Here is a 22,674-nt window from a genome sequence, read left to right as displayed (position 1 = left end):
TCTTTTAACTTTTTTCTAGTAGACATATGCATGTGTAAACTAACTTACTTCATTTGTAAGCAGATCTCAGACTAGTATTACTCATCAAGTCATTTCCAAAAAGCACATTCCCTTGATGGATGAGTCAGCGCAGACTAGAAAAGAATAGATATTAACGCGAAGCTGTAGTAAATCGTGACTGTAACATGTTGAATTGTTGTTTTCATGAGCATATACTCCATATTGTTTTCATGAATATATATTTTACGAATTATCTCAAAATATGTGCGTGTTTTTGACTCGAATAATAGTCGCTTGTTTTCTAGGTGATTTTTTTTTTTTTTTTTTTTTTTTTTTTTTTTTTGCCTTGTGAAATTTACGTCCTGTTTTGAAATTTTACGAGAAATGAGTATCCATTCCAGTTGATAGCTTACAAATTTAACGCTTTTCTTTGTTCTTACAGAATTCATGTTTATATAACCTCTCTTTTAATCATATCAATTTTTAAATTTCAAAAAATTAAAATTTTATCTTGTTCTTTTTATATTTTTTTGTTTCTAGAAAATAATATTTATAAGTTTGATAGATGAATTGAAAACTTGATGAAATTTACTCAAACATTGATTGAGAATATTTTAGAATTGTATCTGTAATCCATATTGTTTCTAAAAATAAAAATAGAGAAAACTGCACTTTTATTAATTTTAAATAATCAATCGAATCTTTGAATTTATCTGGATGTCAGACTAAAACTGCAGAATCAGTTTTAATTTCTTATCCATTTGTAAATAAGAATTTGATTTTTTTTCTTACTTGCATCTTTTAATATTTCTGTAGTATTCTTAAAAATGTGTCGTCAATCGCAATCAACTTCTTAAACCATTGATAACTGCCCAAAATAGAAGCATTGAACTTAAATTGAAAATCACGTGAAATTTTGTAGCATACACGAAAGCTGTCATCTGAAACTGATGTGTCACCTCTTTCAGTATTAAAAATCTATCTTTATCTGGTTAGAATGAAAATTAACTTTCGACATTATATTTGCGATCATGAAAGGATAAATATTAAAGAACTTCTATAAATTTACTGTTCTCTAAATATACATCTATAAATATACTGGGAGCTATAAAATATACTATTCGTCGACTCATATTAAATTTATTATTAATTGGTGCTTTTTATTGCTTATTAGGTTTGTTCTAGATATTACAGAATGTTTTTATTGTTTCAAAAGGGTCACTATTAGATAAAATTTAGGAAATGTTATTTTTAATAAATTACTGAGAAAACATTCTATTGCATAAATTAAGAGATATGCCAGATAAATTTGATATTTTTAACATTCTATTTCGGAGAATCTTGATGTAGGAAATTCCGTGTAATCCTCTGAAATGACAATGTTTTAAAACCATCTAAACTATCACGAGACTTTTGTTTGCAATACAGAGATAATTTAAAAGTCTTTTATTTCGTAATGAGTCATAACTAGTCATGAATCGTCCATTACCACTGTGGTTTCTCTTAAACAATCGCATTAGTATGACGCATCGTCATGGATACAAGACCACAGGTGTACCTGTATTTATATGTTGAAACCCTTTTAATTTCTGTTGTTCCAGCTCTATATTTTTAGAGAAATATGAATTTTCGTTTTGAATGAAAAATTTCTGAAGTCATTCGTGGAAACTTTATGTATATAATGAGCTGTTCATTTGTACCTGATTTATTGCTTTAAGAAACGAATGTCACGAACCGCAGTCAACCTATTAAAACTAGGTTATCAATGTGATATATTTATCGATATTTCTGATAATGCACTTAACTTTAAGACAGATGATTAAGTAAAGAAGCAAAACCGTCCCATCGCCTTTGATTAACTGAAAGGATGGTTTTCGTGATCCTATGTTCTGCCTTGGAGGAAATGGGTTTTTGCCGCTTAGGGCATTCTAAGCAACTAAACCACTAACGTCATCTTATTTTTTTTTAAAGCAGATGTCTTGATCGCTGCCGTTAGAAATAAATGTTAACTTCCTCTTCGCAAGAAAGAACTGAAAACTCATTAAGCTTGGACACGCTAAACTTCGTTTGTTATAAAGATCACTCATGCACAAGAAGAGTTCTGAAGATGGTTTTTACAAAGTTCATGTTGAAATAAATTTCATTCTTGACTTTGTTCGATGGCTTTCATTCATTCATTTATATTTTTTCTTCCCTGAAAGAATAATAAATTCATCATTTTTGAATAACATTTCAGATTTAAAATATGTGTTCCTTTGTTCGAATTTTTAAGTTTTATTGAGAACAATAAAAGGAAATGTCTAAATTCTTGCGAAGAGTATTGAAACTTTTAAGTAAGTCGTAGCAAGTCGTGTTATTGTTCTATATGATATTCCAAATGATTTACAGTTTCATTCTTTTTTTGTGAAATTCGTGAATTATTGCATGCATCTATAAAGTAATTCTATTCTGGAATACTTCAAAGAAGTTTTTCTAGGAAAATGGAAATAATTTTTATCATATCCAGAAATGCTTTGGAAATATCGTTTCATTTAATATCTTTAAAAAGAAAGAGATATGGAGAAGAAATCACTAAGTTTCTTGCATTTTTATGTGCGAACTAAGTGCTTTAAAGATTTAAAAAAACAACAACACGCTATACCACTAAGTTATTATGTAATTTTCAAATTAAGAAAGATTGCTTCCTATATTTTGTTTAAGATTATATTTGTTATAAAATATTTTAATTAATTCCATAACAGCAATTGTTAACAATTTTCTTCATTTGTAATAACGAGAGACGTTAGTGATGCCTGAGCTTACGGTAGAAATTATTGAATCCTGATCTTTCAAAGTTATCGCAAATATACCGTGAAAACCAATAAAAATTCCATCCCCACTTGAAGTTTTGACTATTTTTCAAGAATATTTGTCAATAAATGTCAGAGAAATCCGCTTCTTTGATTTATGTCTTGTCTTTTCATATGACTTTACCAATACTTTCAAAAGTTTTTAGATGAAAATTAATTTAATTAAAGGATAATCGTTAAAAGGTATATTGATAATTTAAAGCGCTATTTACATTTTATAGTTGACATTATTATCGGCAAAACTAATATTTCTGATTTTTATTCAGATTTCCTGTAAGAAAAAAAACATCAACAATTAGAAAAATAATGAATATAAAAATTTTGTTTGCATGTTTAATTAGAATTGCATTTCTTTTTCTGCATGTCTTGAAGTTCATTGCTGATATGTCAATATTTCAGTTGGCATCACAGTGGCAAATTCCATATTTTATGAATGTTATGTAACTCAAATAGAGTGACGAATTCTGTTCTTCAAACTCGGAAGCCGTTCATTTGTTTGAAAAGGTCTCTCGCTGGAGTGTCTTTGAGTTGAATTGATTCTTAATGTAGCTCTTACAACACTTGACTACCGACCTCAAAAGGCTTCAACAGAAGTACTTGCAAATTAATCCTTAATGTCATAACAGTGAACCCTGGTGTTTCGCGTTCCAAGGAAGCAAAAAATTAACCAAAGAAGAAAATTCTACAATGATGTGTCTGCCTTTTAAATGAATTTTTTTTGCCAATTGCAATTGTGGCTTTTTGTAAAATTTTGTGCATGCAATTTCCGTAAGAGCACAGAATTTTCGATCATCATGCCCATTGAATAAAACAATAAAAGCTGCAGATTACCTTTTTTCTGCAATGTATAGCTTAAAAGAGAAAAAAATATAATGATTTGAGATTGATGATTTTGTGTGAATGTTCGAAAAACAGATGGTAAATCTTATATGGTGTATTATATATACGAAGAGGCTTTGAAATATGAGCATATTTCATTGCAAATCTGTCTGTAGAACCATTAACGTGTTATCCTTAGAAAACGATATTTAAATGTGCGAATCTTATGAAATCCACATTAAGTGCTGCCACATTTAAAAGTTTTAAGACTTAAATAAATTGCGGCGAAATCCAAAAATAGGTTTTGTTGCCGCTTTTCTTGAAAGTCTGAAGAGAAATGCACTAAGCAACTGAGAATTGAAAATCCTCCAGTAGAATTTAATCCAAAAACATAGACGAAGTTAATTTTACAGAAGATTGAAAAGCTAGAACAGAACCACCAAATAAAAAGACGCTTGATTGTCGCATCGTTTAAAACAGAGGGTGGCAATGAAGACGCAGCTGCAATCGAGTAAATGTCGCGCTGATTTTATGAATCTGATTTGGCACTTTTTTAATACTTCATCTTTCCGCGAATGTAGCAATCTTTCTTTTGATTTCCGTCCGATGTTTATGCAGCTGCTTCAATATTTGCTGACTGAGGCCATTGCCTTATGTTTCATATCAAACTATACAAATGCAAACAATGCGCGCATTTAAAGACGATTCAGATGCTCCTTGTTAGTTGCCGAAAACGAAATTCACACAAAACATCTGTTGTTCCATATACCCTACTGTTAAGCGATCTTTTCAGTATTGAATGGTTCTAAGCCATTAAATTAAGAAGTTTCTTTCATTGTTGAGCAATATAAATATAAGATTTAGTGTCTTTTAAGTTTGTTTTATTTAGATAAAAAAGAAAATGGATCTTTAATGTCTATTAATTTTTTATTTTTATTTTCATGAGATTTTGGAACATATGCGCGCATGCATTTATGTTAGCATTGATAAGTGGTTGTTAATAGATGAATTTCAAAATTCTACTGATAAAATCTATTGAGTTTCAATTATCTCTTTTCGTAACAGATATTGGCGGGTGAACTCCCATTTTCGAATATATTTCATATGAGATTCTATTTTCTCACTACTTTTAGAAATCAACTTTTTAAATCTCCTTCTCTCAGAGGTGAAATATCTTCATAAAGTGGGGGTGGTGTGGTTGGTTGTCGGTTTTAATGGCGCAAGAGCCAGACATGGGGTGGGGGGGGAGAGAAAAAATGCCAGTTTACAGTTGTGTTGCATACCGGATGGCACTTGCGAATTAAAGAAACAGCTGTAGTGAAATTCCGATGAATGTATGGAATCCAAAAGCTAATTATTCGTTTCTCCTCTCTTCGGAACAAAAAAAGAAATTCACGAAACTAATTTTACCACCCCCGATTTTTGCTTAATTTTAGATGCAGATTTTTATGAATAACGCAATTTTTAACACAGCTGTGCGCGTGAGATTTTGCATCGTATTTAATTGGCGAATAGCTTTAAAAAAATGTAGCCGCAAGCTACAAAAGGGTTTAAGCAATGACTAGTTGTAAACGACCCCCCCCCTTCTCAATTTACTTAATATGTGATTCTGATAATTAGTTTATGAAACGTATTCTGAAAAACCAAAATGAGATACTAATAAACTTACCTTTTTGTCGAGGTTGAACAGGTGGAAAACAGAAAAATAAAAGACAATAATATTTGATCCGACAACCCTTAGTGGTCACATTACTCTTGTTTGTTTTGATAAGACCTGTCTAGTTTTGACTCGGTTGTTTCCTGTTTCTTTGCAATACAAAACAAAAATGATGTATTATAGCCTTTTCTAAAGCATTGTTTAAAAGATCTGCGTAGTCTGGAATTCCTGTTCAATCTAGAGGTCATGGTTGATGATCCAAAATAAGTACTCTAGTTTGTTCAGTTCCTCCCTGTGTTTTAAAATCGTTTGGAAATATCTAAAAAATTTTTAGGTCACTGACGTGCATAAACAAATGACATTCTTTTAGCATGGCATGTTTATAACCGATAACTTCAGATTTTTATTTTGTATACATAAAATGTGCCTTCTAGGTTGGTTATTACCGCTTCTTGATTCGAAATTAAGAAATGAATATGAGAATTTTGACATTGAACTAATAAAATTTTAAAGATTATGTATCGCACATTTATATGTACTATCTATTTTTATTTCTTAATCTAAAGCCCTTTGTAGCAAATACTACTTTCCGAATTTCTTTCACTGAAATATTTTTATTTTTTCCGTTGATTTTTTAAAAAAATGAATTCAATTATAAAAGTAGTTCTTCCTTCTTTATTTATTTATTTATTTGTTCCACTGTGTCACAAATTACTAGCAATTTCCCTATTATATTTACAACGTAGCTATTGCAAATATAATTTTTGATGTTGCCATATAAACTGTTGTAAAAGATGTCATTCGATTTCTGGAATTCGATGTCTATGCAACATTTCAGTTCTACTACGCTATTTATTAAATGTAACAAAAGTTTCTTTTTTCCTTAAATATTTAAAAAAAAAAAAAAAATAGAAAAAGTTCATTGCTCTTGGGAAAGAATTTTTTTATGTAGATTTTGAGCGGAAAATAAAGCACGATTCATTCATATTGCTTTGTAAAATGTTTCTTTTTTATTAAATAATATTGTTGTAGCTATTTGTTCTGTTAAATTAACACTATTATCTGTGATTCATTTATTATTAATGATAGACAAGTTTTAAACTGGGTCCAGTTATCTAATCTTTGGTATCATATGAATTTTGAAGAAAAAAAATCAATGACATTAGATGCTATTCTGCTTCCGTATTTGTAGTCTATTCATAAAAATAAGATAGTAAGCGAAGTGTTGCATTCTTCATGCTGTATACATTCAAAAAGATGTTTTTTCGCGCTATTCAGTTTTCCAAAATAGACGAGGCATGAAATATACGTGGTTGGATTTGAAATAACGATTTGATTATTTTTATTATCGTTTATTTGTTTTTGTTCTTTTTTCTGAGTGAATTCTTGAACCCACTCTCGATGTCTTCTACGTGAGCCGAATTTGATTTAAGTTATTTTGATTCTCCGATCAGTTAGTGAAAAGAATCTTTCTTTATAATATTTGTAAAATGTTTGTTTTGTATTTTTCTCAATATACATGCATATTATCAGGAACTTTTCTCGATTGACTAAAATAGAACTTTTCAGCTTGAAAAGGATATTTTCTTTTTGATAAACTAGGCCTCGTACATTAGCTATTTGTTCTTATATTCTGTGAAAAGGGCTCGACTCTTCGTGTGAGCTTTAGAATATTTTATTATGAGTAGATTCCTAATAACATTACATGAAAACAATACCTTTAAAATGGACTTTCTTGTAAAAGTGTTCCAATTTAATTTAGATGAAAAATTCACTAATCAGTCACTAAGAAATAAAGCTTTTAAGCATCTCTTCTGGGTGAGATCTGCACCTCTTCTTTGAGAACTTTTCCCAAGGTTTCTAATTCTTGGTTGAGTCCCAAAAAGAATTAAAGAATTAAAAAAAAAAAAAAAAAAAAAAAAAAAAAACAGACAGATTAGCGGTTCTCAACGGATTCGTGTGTGGGAAGTATTACAGATTATTTCTGCTTGAAAAGTTATTAATAATTATATAGAAACATTTGTTTCAAGAATATTACTAAATTTATTTTTGCATTATGAGCTGGATTTATGAAAGTTTCTTTTATACTTTTGCGCAGCAAGAAATCGCGTTGAATAACATTGGAGATGATTCTTTAGGTATTGACGATTTGCGCTACTTTATATTAAATGGAGTGTACTCACTAAGTAATCTGAAACATGTAGTAAATTTATTATGTTATTGAGAACACCATTTACTACGAATTATAATCCAATGTTTGTCCCCCCCCCTTAACCTATAAACACTTATTCTGTTTTCATGATGATGAACGAAAGGCTTGGAAAGCGATTAAAAGAACAGTAGACTAATAACTGCATTAACTTTTTTCTGTATGTGATAATGTCTTTGGTTTTTTTACTTATATAACTGATTATTCGCCACTATATATTTCTCTCCAAGAGTAACGTCTATAATTTTTCTAAAAGGCAACTGATAAATTCCTTGACAGTAGGTTCTTTTTATTTATATTTTTCCTGTGCACTTTTTATTATCTTCGGTACTTGCCTTTTATAGATCCTGAAATCTATAAAATACAGTTTTGATTATTTTGCTTTGTTTTTAGAATTTTTTTTTTAAATCCAGAGGCCGAGGGTGGGTGTATTTTAGACCTGAAACACAAACAACAATTCACCAAATTTAATTTGTGCAGAATGTCTTAGGTTCCATAAATAAGTTAGTGGATATTTTATTTCCTTGGCCCGGGTTTATTTGGTATCTACATGCTTAAATATGCAAAGTTGCACAAGTTTCTTTTGGGTAGTTGTATAATATTTAAAAGTCTGTTACATCAGTCTGTTCAGTATAACGTCTGTTTTCCGTTTCTGGGATATTATAACAAATCCACGCTATATTTAAATTAAAAGAAAACATCTTACAAACGGCAAGTATTAAGTAAATATTACTTATTTGTACTCTTTTAATTTTCAGTAATTCGAATCTATTACTGGAGAGGAATGTTTTTCAGAGTTCTGTACAGTATCAGATGATATCCCCTCCCGTCTTTCAATAAACCCTCTGTTGAGGGAAACTTCCTGAAACCTGATCTACTCTTAGATATTCCTGATGGCATCTGTCAGTGAAACGCCTCTTCCTCTCTGCTGTGAGATTGGAATCGATGACTAATCGACCTCAAAAATCACACTCGCTACTCGATAGGAAAAGAAGATGGCTAGATCTCAACACTTCTGTTTACAAAATTGTTTACAAATGACAGATATATAAAAAAGGAAGTAAACACAGAGATCCCATTTCTTCATTTCTCTAAAAAGATTTTATTAGGGTGGTTGCTTTGGTTGCATAAATAGATTTGTCGAGTCGTTTCCTTTTTGAAAGCGTATTCCCGCGTGTGTTCCATGCACTCAACATGATTTTATCAACTTGATCAACCTAATGGGAATACTTCGTGATCCTTTCGTGAGATAGAAAGATTTTGATGCATTGCTGACTTTCTTCTGGTTTGTTGTTTACACGCTTCTTCGGATTTATCAATTTCGGAATATATTTTTGCGATCTTTTCTCACTTGAAACTTTTGTTTTTCGTGATTTTTGCACTTTTTAGTCAGTAATTCTCAAGTATCTGCTTTTACAATTTATATTAAAATTTATTTAGAATTTCGTTCTCTTGAATAAATAAATCTGTCGTTAGAAATCTATTAAAAAGGGACGCTGACCAGCAGGCAGAAATTAGTATTGTTTTTTAAAAATACTATCGGCAAATTGGAATTTTAATCAAATTTTTGATGTATTTGATTTTTAATGAATGCTTAAGAATTTGATTTATGTTGTGTCTTCATTATGCTGTTTATTAATCGCCTGGCATTTTTACGTCTTTATATTGAATTGGATTGTTTTGATATTGGTTATTATTTTTTTTTTTACTGTATTGATAAGAATTTATTTAAAAAACTTTATTTTGACTTTTTTATATATTTCATAATTTATTATTATAAATATTATGCCGTCTTAAAGTAAATTTCTTTCTCTCAAATTTAGTACCAGATGGCTCTACAAATGAAATTAAAATTAACTAATGATTATGCTCTGAAAATTTTCAGATATTCTATTGCCGTTGGTAATTGAGTTCGTGAAATATTAAAATATTGTTTGTCAGCTGCACAAAATTTCGCATCAAAAATTAAATGAAAAACCAACATTAAAATTCTGTCTTTTATACTCATGAAACAAGTCGATAAAAGCTTGCTTTGATTTAAGTCAAGAAGTGGAACGATTTCTGAAGATTCAATTCACAAACATTTCACAAATTTATTTAGTTTATGTTATGCATTTCCAAGGGTTTTTATTTTTAAGATTGTTATGTTTTTACTATGCGGTTTTATACAGTTTTGAAAAAAATGTCTGAATTAAAAAGACATTACAATCTGCCTTGACTTACAGACAAATGGGTAACAAAAAAGACAACAAGTAGAAGGCATTTTGTTGGAGGATTTTGGCAAATGTTTCGGTAGATTTTTGGCAGTGCTTAGCGTTTGATAAATCATTCGTTGAAAGATTTTTTGTGCAGAAGTTAATGTTTTTGTTTCCACAATGTATCATTTACTATTCCCTTGTCTCACTAAAATAATTTTTGTTTCAGAATTTGTAAGATCTACTTGAGTAGAAGGAATTACGCTTTGATAAGATGCATTTATTTTGATAAGTCCAGTTTTTATTAATTGTAGGAAATATGGCCGCTTTCTTTAAAAATAAAGAGGAGAATTGTTAAAGACTCCTTCTAATATTATTTTTATAAGTTATACTTTAATAAAGAAGGAACGAATTAAAATTTTAATGAAGAATTCTGTCGGGGGTATTTTTACTTCGCAGTTGTCGGAAGTCTAGTTTTCCTAACTCAAGGATTATGTGTTCTGGAACAGTTTTTTTATAATGGAATTGGCGGTAGGCCAATTTCCATTAAAAAAAACTGTTCCGAGTTACAAGTTCATTAAAAAACTGTTAACCTAAGTTACTTTCTCCACTTAGAATTCTTCACGGAATCCTGTGTAAGATATATGTGAAACAAACTGAATTATTTATGTGACGCGATTCATTTTTGGTGATTCATATGAAAATTCGAGGACTGTATTGGCCACAATCATGGCAGATGTTATTTTTTTATAAATTTTTAATACGCAGTTAGTAAATGTGGCCGTTACTAATTTATTATTAAATTACCTCCTCGTCTGTGACATCAAAATAAAAACTAAAATCTTTTGCATGCAACGGAAAGAGAAACAGTAAAGAGGGTAAATCTAAAGCTACTTAAACGTGTTTTCCAACCACTCATCCTACAGTTTCATTTCCTTTACTAACGCTAATTACGTTTTAGTTCGAAAATAACATATTATTTCGAACCTGAGAAACATTTAAAAATGAATACCTGAAATGAAATGAAAATGTATTTTCTGATGATAAATTTTATTTGCATGAATTTCTTCAGATCGCCTTCATTAAAAAAAATAATGTAAGAAATTTTATGTACTCTTAAAAAAAAACAAGATTGATTTTTGCCTATGTGATTTTCATTGAACAGTTATGAAAAAACTATTTCCAACAATTTAAGAACTTAAGCAAATTGTAATAATACCATTTTCAAATTGTTCATTTGTCCTTCAGTTTGCACCTATTAAATTATTTTAGAGAATGTATTTATTTGCGTAGTACTTGTTTCATTCCGAAACTCTATACTAAGCATTTCAAGCATGAGTTGCTTCAACAATGCCCGGCTTTGAGGGTCCTTCGAAATATGTTGAAAGACCATTTTCCGGAGCTTCTAACTGCATGTTTCTACATTTTCATGACCTTGCATCCAATGCATTGGGTAGAGTATTTCGTTTAAAAGTTGAATTTTTTTGGTGCAGGAAAATCTCTTGCATCCGAACAGCCTCAGCGTTACTAACATTATTTATTTTCGCAGTATGACATCAGAGAAAAGTAGTTATTCTTTTCTCTCAGCCTTCATGCTTTCTTTTTCTTTATCGATTTTTTTAAGGTCATCACTTCATCCCTCCCTTTATTTTTGATGGACTCCTGTTACACTTTCGAAAAGTGCAATCATTTCATTTAGTCGTTTCGGAAGAGCTTTGTTCAGGGACCATCTATATATCAAACATTTCTCCTTTGCTGCATTTTTTTTTTAAGAAAATGCATTTGAAAATTGTATGATATTCTAAAAACCTCCGTGATAGCAGGTTCGTTAAATCGTGAATTGTGTTACGAACAGTATTTAAAGGACGATGTTACATTTGATAACGCAGACTATTTAATGTTCATATTCTATTAGTGGCTTTGATAATGCTGACTATTTAGTGTTCATATTCTATTAGTGGCTTTGATAATGCTGACTATTTAGTGTTCATATTCTATTAGTGGCTTTGATAATGCAGACTATTTAGTGTTCATATTCTATTAGTGGCTTTGATAATGCAGACTATTTAGTGTTCATATTCTATTAGTGGCTTTGATAATGCAGACTATTTAGTGTTCATATTCTATTAGTGGCTTTGATAATGCAGACTATTTAGTGTTCATATTCTATTAGTGGCTTTGATAATGCAGACTATTTAGTGTTCATATTCTATTAGTGGCTTTGTTAATGCAGACTATTTAGTGTTCATATTCTATTAGTGGCTTTGTTAATGCAGACTATTTAGTGTTCATATTCTATTAGTGGCTTTGTTAATGCAGACTATTTAGTGTTCATATTATATCAGTGACAAAAAAAAAAAAAAAAAAAGAAAAAAAAAAAAAAACCTTTAAAACTATTAGGAGAGTGAGAAAACACCCCTTTTGAAACATCATTCTCTCTTTTAAATCGAGAGTTTATTGTTTATGCAAAAAATAACAATAATATAAATAAATAAAAATAACAATGATAATAAAATATGGCAACTCGGTATTTGATTATTTGCTGAAATTAGAAAAAAAAAAAAAAAAAAAAACTTTGCTATTTCATTTATCTCGTATTTGATAATTTTGCTTAAACATTTTTATATTACTAAAGTAACAAATTTTATTTTATATTTTAAATTCTGCATGTTATGAACATTATAAAACTGATTATTAATAGATAATATATCTTCCTTTACAGATCCACGAAGTCAATTTTACGGCCATGCAGTAATTCGACCTGCTATTTATACGGAAGCCAGAGAAAAGAGAGATTTACATTCAGTTAAGGTAATTTACTCTTTCAAAAATGTTATTTGTGTAAAATGGCATTTCTTTGATTACTACAAATAATAATGTCAGAAAAATGTTGTTCGTTAAATAATAACTATTCGAGTTATAAGTACTAAGAGTGCAGGAGTATTAAAAAAAAACTTATGATGCATCAAACCTAATAGTATTGCATATAAAACTCCCAATAGTTTATGGAATTGGTGTGAACTTCTTGTATAATCCTCAAAATGACCGAAAAAAATATAAAAATCAACACGAAAATGTTAATTACAGTAAAGGCCTTACATATACAGTTATTACATAATAAACTGTAGATTTTTTACTTACAAATTGTTGGTGTCGTTTTTTATAAAATAAATCGATCGTTTGTTTTTAAAACGCTTTTTTTGAAATTTGTGAGCTAAGTTTTTCTTTTAACAGTATTTTGAGATTAAGAATTGCGAATAAGCGAGAGTTTATTGCTTATTCTTATAATGATATGAAAAAAAGGAATCTTTGTTTTAAAATTAAGTTAATATTTTGAACATTTCCTTGAAATGGGGACAGCATACTATGATTTTAAAGTTATGAAATTAAATTATTTGTATTTGATTTTAAATCGAAACTCAGATATAAATAATTATGAAGAAACTAATATTAATTATTATTTTTTTTAACATGATGCATGTTAGGGTGCATTTTGTCATGATCGTTTCCCCCTCAATACTTTATGGTATCATTATATATGTATTATTTTCGCCAGTTATTATATTCAAATAATAAATGCCTCGTCAGTTGAGATATTTTTTCTTAATTTAAATACGTGGTTTCGGACATTATTATTATTTTTTTATAATAAGGCGATTCTGTTAAAAAAAAAATCTGTGTAAAAACCTTGCACGATATATCAGATCATGTTTTGTCAGTAATTATGATAATAGCAGAATATTCAGAGCGCATGCGTAATTCAGGGAATTCATTTCCAATAATTGCTTCTCGCATCATGCAGCTGATGTTCTCATAAATATGTCACTGTTAGGCATATAAAAATTTTAAATCTCCCCTCCCTATAAAAAATATTTGAACAACAATGGGAGAAGATTCATATTTAATCATAAAGGCGGCTCACTAGCTACACTTTCGTTCCCCTTTTAAAACGATTTATTTCTCTGGTAGAATAATAATACATTTTCTGGCTTGGTTGTGTAACACTAATCCTGAAGCCTTTTTCACGTTAATAAGCAAATACATATGATCCATTTGAACCAACATAATAGTTTTATGTTCTTCATTCTTTTGTTTCACTTTACTTTCGCAGCAAGAAAACAGCTGCCTTTAAATTAAGTTGTTTTTCATCGGTTTGAAAACAAATTTTTCCCCAGATATATCCATAACTATGGAACTTTTTCGAAATGTATTTTTGTAATGCTATAAGAAGTTTACTGACTTCTCCTAAAATTATTCAGGTTTCACTTTAACTGAATTGCATATATTAAAGGAATCATCACTTGATTCCGATTTAGCATTTTGTAAGCAATGATTTGTTAGTAAAGTACAGCTTTAACACTATGTATCATAAGGTACATGGCATGTGCAATTCGATCGAACAATTACAGGACAATTTCTCACGGTGTTTAAAAATAACAATCGAATCAACTGGTTCTTCCATAACTCTGGTCAAATGTGCCGGTCAATGTAATTTTGAAATCCATTGTTCGTGTTGCAGAAGGGAACGGGACCTATCTTTAGACAATATGTGTTCAGATTCTAGATGACATTACATTATTTACATTTGTCGCAGTTGCATTTGTCTTGTGATTGTGACGCCACATAAATTTACACAATTACATTTCGTCTTTTATTTCATTTGAAATTTTATTATCCGAAAATTATTTGCAATGTAACTTTCGTGTCAAAGTATGGTTTATTATTTGTAATGTAACTTTCTTGTCAAAGTATGGTTTATTTAAAATAAAAAACGAACATTAAGGCATTTATGTTCAATGTTTTTATTTAATTCATTTAATTTTTATTCTTTTTAGGTTCGCAATGAAGAAAAATTGACTTTAGGATTTGTAGCCTTTGAAAAAAACTTTGTACTTGATCTACAAATGAATAAAAATTTATTTCCTAGTCATTATTTTGAAAAACACCATGAAAATGGAAGTTCTGTAACGCATTTGCCAATGAAAAATGTAAGTACTTTTTTATTAATGTTGATATGGCTTTTTCTCCTGGAAAAGACATTGAAAGAATTCTTTTCTGTTTTCCCAAAATGTAGGAAAAACATCTTATATTTTAAATGTTATTACATCATTGTATAATTTGCATTGTTATACTGTTTACTTCATTATAAAGCAATAATAAGCCTGAAAATTATTTAGATGATGAAGCGTTTTAGGTTACATCAAAATTTGTATTTTATTTTACTTTAGAAGATCCCTTAGTAGGATTCATTTTATTTATTTTGTTCCTAGCAGCTATAAAATATTGCATAATTTACATCATAGTTCTATTGATATTTGCTATGTGTTACCATTTAATTGTTTCATACATATTATTTCCAGTTTGTATTTTCATAGGAAATACAAAGAATGGATGTTTGAATGCCTTTTTATTAAGAATAAATTGTTAATAAACAGATTTTGTATATGAATTTTTGTACAAGATGAATAATGTAGTTATGAATATATATTGATTTCATGAGTTATTTTGATGCTTAGTGTGAAAGAGATTGATTTTTTAATATGGTTATGGAATGTTATATAATCATTGCTGTTAATTAATCTCTTATATCCTTAAATTCCTTATTTTCAGTTCTTATGTATTTCTGTTAGTAGAATTAAGTTTTCATTTGTTGCATTGTGTTAATTTTTCAATCATTGTCATTATTGTAGAGATAGGTACAAAACACTTTGTATTCTGTGTATGTTTTAGAGTGTTAAATGAAGTTATGTGGATTTAACATTTCATTTCAATCTTTGTTAATCTTATTGTAAATTTAATAATATTGTGTCTATTTAAAGGATCCAAGTCATTGTCATTATCAAGGACATGTTCGAGGAATGAACCATTCGTGGGCAGCTATAAGCACATGTAATGGAATAAGGTAAAGTATAACCAGTTTAAAATGCCATTTAATCATCTTTCCATACACAAGCTATTGGGATTGTAATTTTTCATTTAATTTTTCTGTCTGTTTTCTTTTCAGTGAAATTAAATACGTCATTTCAAAATTTACAAATAATACAAGTACAAAAATACATTTGTAAATAATACTTCATTAAATATGTGGAAATATATTTTGTTTTGAACTAAATTACCTTAGTAAATATGAATAAATAAAGTTTATTATTCAAATAAAAAACATCAAAAGTTTATGCATTTCTGCAAATTAGAAACAAATTTTTCTTCACAGTACACTTAAAAATTCGAAAGATAATTAATACTCTTGTGACTATTGCATTTGGGAAATTTTTTCGTTACTGAAATTTAATGCATATCAGCAAACTATCGCTACAGTATCAAACAATTGTTGGAAAACAGAATGGAGTTTAAAAATTAAAACATGTTTTATATATAACAGCATCACAATAAACCAAGTTCATAATTTAAAAAATGGTTATTGTGTGCTTCACAAATGTGTGCCATAGATATCGGAAATTTTGAAATATTGTTTTACACCATCTTGTGTGTTTTTAAAGGTTTTGCAAATAATTTTTATTTCAGTGTTGATATATATGTAGTATTAAATAATTATTATTAGTATTCTTAAAATGCAAATAACTAATCTAAGTTTAAAGATGAAAGCTGATCTGCCAAATTAGTCTAATGAAAATCAATCTTTCCTAAGTTGAACTCTATAGTTCAGGGTTGAAGTATTTATACTTTTTTAAAAGACTGAAATAAAAGATGTCTAAATAGTGTCTATTTTTTCACTTACAGATAATATTCCATTTGGAATGGATTTTTGTTTATATCGTATGAATATTATGTTTATCGTATTTCACGGAACTAAATAATCAATTAACAGCTAAGATTTGGAATTTCTTACATCCCTTTAAGATAATTTTTCCTGAATTTAAATTGCATTACCTGTCTTTTTGTATTATATTTGAAACGGAAACGAAACAGAATTTTATTTAATAAAATATATATAATTATTTTTAATATTCTTAAAATTTTCATTTCAACAAATTAATAGAAAATGTTTTCTATTGGTATTTATGTGAATTATCAGGTATAACTGTATATCTTGATAAAGCTCTTGCATCTTATTATACTGAATGAATTAATTGGAAATCAATTTTTCAGTGGTGTTATTTATGATGGGGAAGATTTGCATTATATCCAGCCAGACAGTGAATCAGATGATGGCCATTTTCTCTTTAAAGCTTCTGATTTGAAACCACAAAATCTGACTTGTGGTAAGTTTTACTAAAGAAGCAGTTTCATTTGCAATTTTATTTCTTAAATTGATGTTGCTTAAAGTGGTTACTTTAGTATCATATTTTTTTTATATTTCATAGCAATTTACAATCGTGTTTGTATTATCTGTGTTATTGCTGTCTTTAGGAATCTACGAACTTCAATTTTGGATGTTCAAAATTGAACGTTCTCAAATTTGATTTAAATGTATTATTAAGGTCGATCAATCACTTATAGGTTTTTATATTTTTATTTGAGTTAAAATACATTTTGATTCTTTAAATAAACAAATTATGTTTTTGAGAAAGCTCGCGATAATTCATTTAAAAGATTGTAATGATACACTAATTGATAGAAGCAGCATGAGGAACGATGGAAGTTAGGGTATTCAAAGGGGGCAGCTGTAGCCCCTTTTCTCTCTTTTATGATGTTATACTTCCTGTTGGGACGGGTGGAAAATGTTAAAGAAGCGGTAAAAGAGACCAAAATAGTCCCTTTGTTTTGGTCTTTTCTTGCCTTGGAAAGTGTACCTGAAATGACGCGCTTAAGCGCTCGATATATGATATCCTAAACCCCTGCATGCAAATGGTACATTTATTTCCAGTTAATTCTGACTGCCATAACTTATACTATCTACTAGTGCTTAAACTGTCATTCTTGGATACACATTCTATTACAAAATTCCTTATTTTGCAAGAATTTTTCATTCCGCCTGATCACACGACTGGCTTGGCTAAAAAAATGTTAGGCAGGTTATTCTCCTAATTCTTAAATATGGTTTGATTTTGAAATTAAACACTAAAAAGACTCTACTAGTTTTCAAGCAGATGCGTTACCTAGCCATCTGGTTTCTTGTCATCTTCAACATTTATCTTATTTACTTGATATTAATGAAATCAAAACTCCATAAAAGAAAGTTTTCTAAAAAGCCACCAGGATATAGTTTGTTTGGCAATGAAATTTCTTCAGAATTTCGACTCCACCAAACCTGTCTTAGTTCAGGTTACTGCGTTCTTGCTTATTCAATCCAGCCGACTTTTTGTAAAACATTTCTTCATTTAAAGAGAAGCAGGCATGGAGTTCTTTAAGAATAATTTTTATTCCTTATGATGGTGTGGAAAAAAAAATTCAATTTTTATATATTATCAAGATTGATTTGCTGCATCTATGGCCAGGCGGAAAACGCAATCCGCAGAGTAAGATAGGAAGCAGGGAAAGAGAAGGCCTTGAAATAGTATTTTGAGCTTATATAATTTCACAATTGAATCTGCTGATATGACGTTTTAGTTGGGCACATGTTAAGAGTCACTGTAGGAAAATAAACGCTCGTGAACTCGGACGTTTGTGGAAGCGAAATTCGAATAGATAGAAAACAATTATTTTTAGAGCGTAGATAAATTGAAATTATTGTACATATATATTCTGAGGGAAAATTTTTTCTTAAAACTGGAGTTTTTACAATTTTCCTTTATTTCGTTTGAGACATTACGAAATTAAAACTGTGCGTGCACGGATATTCACACATAGACGCTGTTAGGCACAAATGTCTTGGTATCCTAGTCATCAGTTTTGAAGACAGAAGATATAATTGTTTTTGGTTATTTGTACTGCAGCTAATCCAAAGATTTAAAATCAAACTGGAGAGTGTGTGTCGTGTTTTTGAAAGGCAATGAGGTGAATTTGAACCGAAAGCATTATTGCGATTACAGCAGTACATTTCTCTAGTTGCATGTGCATTTTTAAAAATGAATCGATTAATAAAAATTACATGCATTCTACGAGTATCAGCATGTTCATGCGAAAGAAATTGCTGTACATTGCGAATTGTTAAAAATTATGGACACTCTGTCATATTTCAGAATAAGTTAAAAAGTCTCATGATTTTAGAAATGCTTCTTAAGAAAAATTTGATGAATGGCATTAGTACCTACTATCACTATGAGCTGGTATATTATATTGTCCAATAAAACATAGCAATTTCTCCCTTTTTTGGATTATGTCTATTTTTTTAATATATTTGTATATAAAATTTTAAGTCTTTTTTTTTTTTTTTTTTTTTTTTTTTTTGTAATGTAAAATGTATTATTGGATATCTGGAAGTAGGCATGGGAACTGGGCTGTCCAGTTTTAAATTCTTCAAATTATGAGGGTTTTTTTATGTTTAAATATATTGCATTTGATATACTATTCTTAGATATAAAACCTCTTTAATGGATGTATTTAGAAAAATGTTGTTTGAAAAAGTTTCTGAGGTATACAAATAACACATATGTTATTGAATTCAAGGATTTAATTGACTATTGGATCTTATTTTTCTGTGCTTTGTTTGAGCCTGAGTTAATTGTTGCTCTGATGAAAGATAATTGCATGATTTGAAGTTAAATTTATCAATGTTGAGGGTAATTAGTTCTTTATTATTGTGGCTGTGCACTTTTCAAGTTTACACAGAAAAAGAAATTCTCTACAGATATTTTAAAACCCAAGCATTCAATGGTTTATTCAACAAGAAGATTAAGACTCGGCAACAATTTGGGAGGGTAAATCATTAAACCCCTGCTCCAGTATAGCAAATAATGTCCTTCCTTTGGACTTATCCTGATCCTCCTCCCTCCTTTGAACGAATCCTCCTCCACTGGTGGATATCGTATTTTAACTTCATGGCATGCAAATAATTTTTCAAACTTATTTTAAGTAGCGAATTAAGTTCTATTATTGAAAATGTTATTTATTGGCTGAATTTGTGTACTATGAGCAATTTGCTTTGAAATCTGAATACAAATTTTTCTTCCAAGAAATAGTTTACAATGGATAAAAGTGTTTGAAATATTTTTTTTTCTTTGAAGGATTCCATGATACAGGAGGCTTTGAAATTCAATCTCAAGTTTTAGAAGAACTTAAAAGGGTAAATATATATTGAATATATATATATGTAATGATATTTTAAACTCTTAATTTCAATTTAATTAATTTCCAAGATTTTATCTTAATTTATAGTCCATAGTAAGTTCATTCTCTTATTTCTTGATCCAATTCCACTGTCTCTACTTAATTAATTCAAGAGAAGCTAAGTAAAATTGCTGAATCGGCCAAACGCCGACACTTTCACACGCTCGGCGTGAAGGGGTAATAAAATGTCCAGTAAGCACATTCTTTTTAAAAGATCCCTGTGTTTCCTTTACATGTGATTGACATGAGTCAGAAATCCCTATCAGAATCTTAATAATATATTAGCACTGTAAAATAATATTTTCCTTATCCATATCCCATGTTATATAAGACGAGGGATAATTTATTTCACTCTTCTTCCCCACCTTCTGCTTTTGTGATGCGCTGTGGCGGACGTCCAGTGTCCGCGTCTCTGCTTGTAAATAATTATGCTTTCCCGATGGATTAAAAAGAATTTAAAAATGTAAAAAGTATCTTCAAAACTGCATCCTGCTTCACATAAAATAATGTTTACATATTAAAGAGCCGACACGATTGGAAATCTGTTACATATATATAATATGGCAGTAGATTTTATCTGTAATTCCTTTATACATGCAGCATACTTAACATTTGATTTCATGTCTCTACTCCTGTGGTTTTGACTGCAACATTGAAGAAGATTAATTTCTTTCAGAATAGGCGTTCTGCAGTTCTCCAGGATCCTTATAAAAGTAACAGGAAATCTAGATATGTGGAATTAATCATTGTAAATGATAATAAAGAAGTAAGTTTTTAAAAAAATTATGTAGGCTTTTTTATATGTGAGGTTTTTAAATACAATTGGCAATAAATAATTTTTATTTTACTTCGATTTATTTGGAGTATTATCAATCTGTTTTTGTATTAATGTCCAAAATATTTATAGTATATGCTAAATATATCAAGAAATATCAAGAAAATATATCAAGAAATATCAAGAAAATATATCAAGAAGAAATTATCTTAATAGTTATTGTCGGTTGCATGTGTTGTGTTAACCTTTTACATTGTAGAAAAGAATTATCAACAATTCCCAACTGAAATTAAAATTGTTTAAATTTTTAGTTCCATTAACTGTTAATGTCCCATTTCATTCTTGTTATTAAAAAAGAAACTGTTTACAAAAGTACTATGAAACGCGTCATCTGGCAAAATTCCTGAGTGTTAATTTAATAGCATTTCATTTCCGTAAAAAACAATACAATAGTGCAGGAGATTTGGATAAAAAAAATATTTAAAATAATCGGTTATTAATATTATGAAAACTTTATCAATCGGTAAAGAATTTTTATTATTTAGTCAAAGATTTGGAAATTTTCAGTCTAGTAAAATTATCAATAAGAAAAATATTTAGTGCAGAAAAAACTTTTGTTAAAAATAAATATTGTGTACAATATGTATTTTAAGCGTCTACTTCTATGACATTCGTTTATAATTCAATTATATTGAATGAACTTTATTGAATAAATATTCATTTCCTTTAAAAATTACTAAAAGATGATTTGCTACTTTCCCCTCCCCTATAATAAAAAGTTATTATATAGGAAATTCTTTCATTTACCAGGAAAAAATTGCATCTGAATTTTTCTTTTGTTTTCAATGTTTGAATGATAAAGCATATTTGCTTTTTTTAAGTTACTGTTCTTTTCAATGTCTTTTTAAATTTTATTTTTCAGTTTAAAGAATTTAATCAAGATAAGAATGCAGTTTTTCAGAGAAGTAAAGAAATAGCGAATATCGTAAATGGAGTAAGTTTCAAAAGAATGATTCCTTTTCACTATTTTTAGAATTACACTGTGTGTTATTCTACTTTTGATAGAATGACAGAATCAAAAAAATTGCTATCTTATTATCTTATAACATCTGTTACATATTTATATAAATAAGTAATCATAAACAATTTCCAAAGTTTTTTTGGTTCTAAATATCGTGTGTACACATGCATATAATATCTTATTCTAAACATAGAATAATTCATATATTTATTTATTCTGTAATCGATATAATTATTTTGCTCTTAATGGTATATTTAATTCTTTGAAAAAATTCATATTGATTTGATTAACCCTTTATTTATAAAATTATTTTACCATCAGTTTTTCAATTTTGTTTTTGCATCATTAGATTAGTTTTGGGGCATAATAACACCAAGGAAGAGACAAAAATCACTTGATAATTTAATTAATAATGATTTTTCATTTCTGGAAAAATTGTTGATATCTGCTGCTTACTGTTTTTTACCGTACCCTTCATGTTGTTTTGAATATCACTAGAAAAAATAGTCATATTAAAATATAAGTATAATGTAAACGCAGTTTTTAAGTATCATCGGAATATAAGGAGTTAAGTGCATTTTACAGAATATTATTTTATTTATTTATTTTTGTTGTTGTTGTTTACTTCTTTTTTGCTTGTAACTGTTGAAGAGGAGAAACTGGTGTAAGTTAGTTCCAATCTTTATACAATTAATTTAAAAAGTAACCTCTTGTCTTTTAACAATTGAAGTGAATAGCAGCATGTTGTATAAAAGTGTTGCATAGAACGTCATAAAAACCGCTTCCTATTTGATATTTGGGAACTATTGATATTGATTAGATAATCAAAAACCAACGTGTATTTTCCAGAATATACTTTTATAGAAGGGGTCATTTAATAAATATCTCGGAGTTAGTTCTTAAATTAGGCAATGTATAATAAATGATGCACTTGTGCTTCATATCTGTGTACTTTTTAAAATTTAATCACAAAAAATTGAAT

At 28.9% G+C, this 22,674-nt stretch overlaps 1 protein-coding gene across 1 annotated transcript in view; it reads left to right on the top strand.

The window, feature by feature from the left end:
• Positions 1–22,674, top strand: part of LOC129958583 (zinc metalloproteinase-disintegrin-like MTP8) — an 84,246-nt gene that overhangs the window by 47,097 nt on the left and 14,475 nt on the right. The window contains exons 2-8 of the mRNA XM_056071162.1: positions 12,452–12,540; positions 14,565–14,717; positions 15,549–15,631; positions 16,837–16,949; positions 19,794–19,852; positions 20,573–20,662; positions 21,594–21,665. Coding sequence (XP_055927137.1) covers positions 12,452–12,540; positions 14,565–14,717; positions 15,549–15,631; positions 16,837–16,949; positions 19,794–19,852; positions 20,573–20,662; positions 21,594–21,665 — 659 coding nt within the window. The remainder of the gene's footprint in view (positions 1–12,451; positions 12,541–14,564; positions 14,718–15,548; positions 15,632–16,836; positions 16,950–19,793; positions 19,853–20,572; positions 20,663–21,593; positions 21,666–22,674) is intronic.

The sequence above is a fragment of the Argiope bruennichi genome, chromosome X1, assembly GCF_947563725.1.
Source record: "Argiope bruennichi chromosome X1, qqArgBrue1.1, whole genome shotgun sequence".
Taxonomy (NCBI): Eukaryota; Metazoa; Arthropoda; class Arachnida; order Araneae; family Araneidae; genus Argiope; species Argiope bruennichi.
The sequence above is the reverse complement of the archived record's forward strand: the minus strand, read 5'-3'. Positions and strand labels throughout refer to the sequence as shown.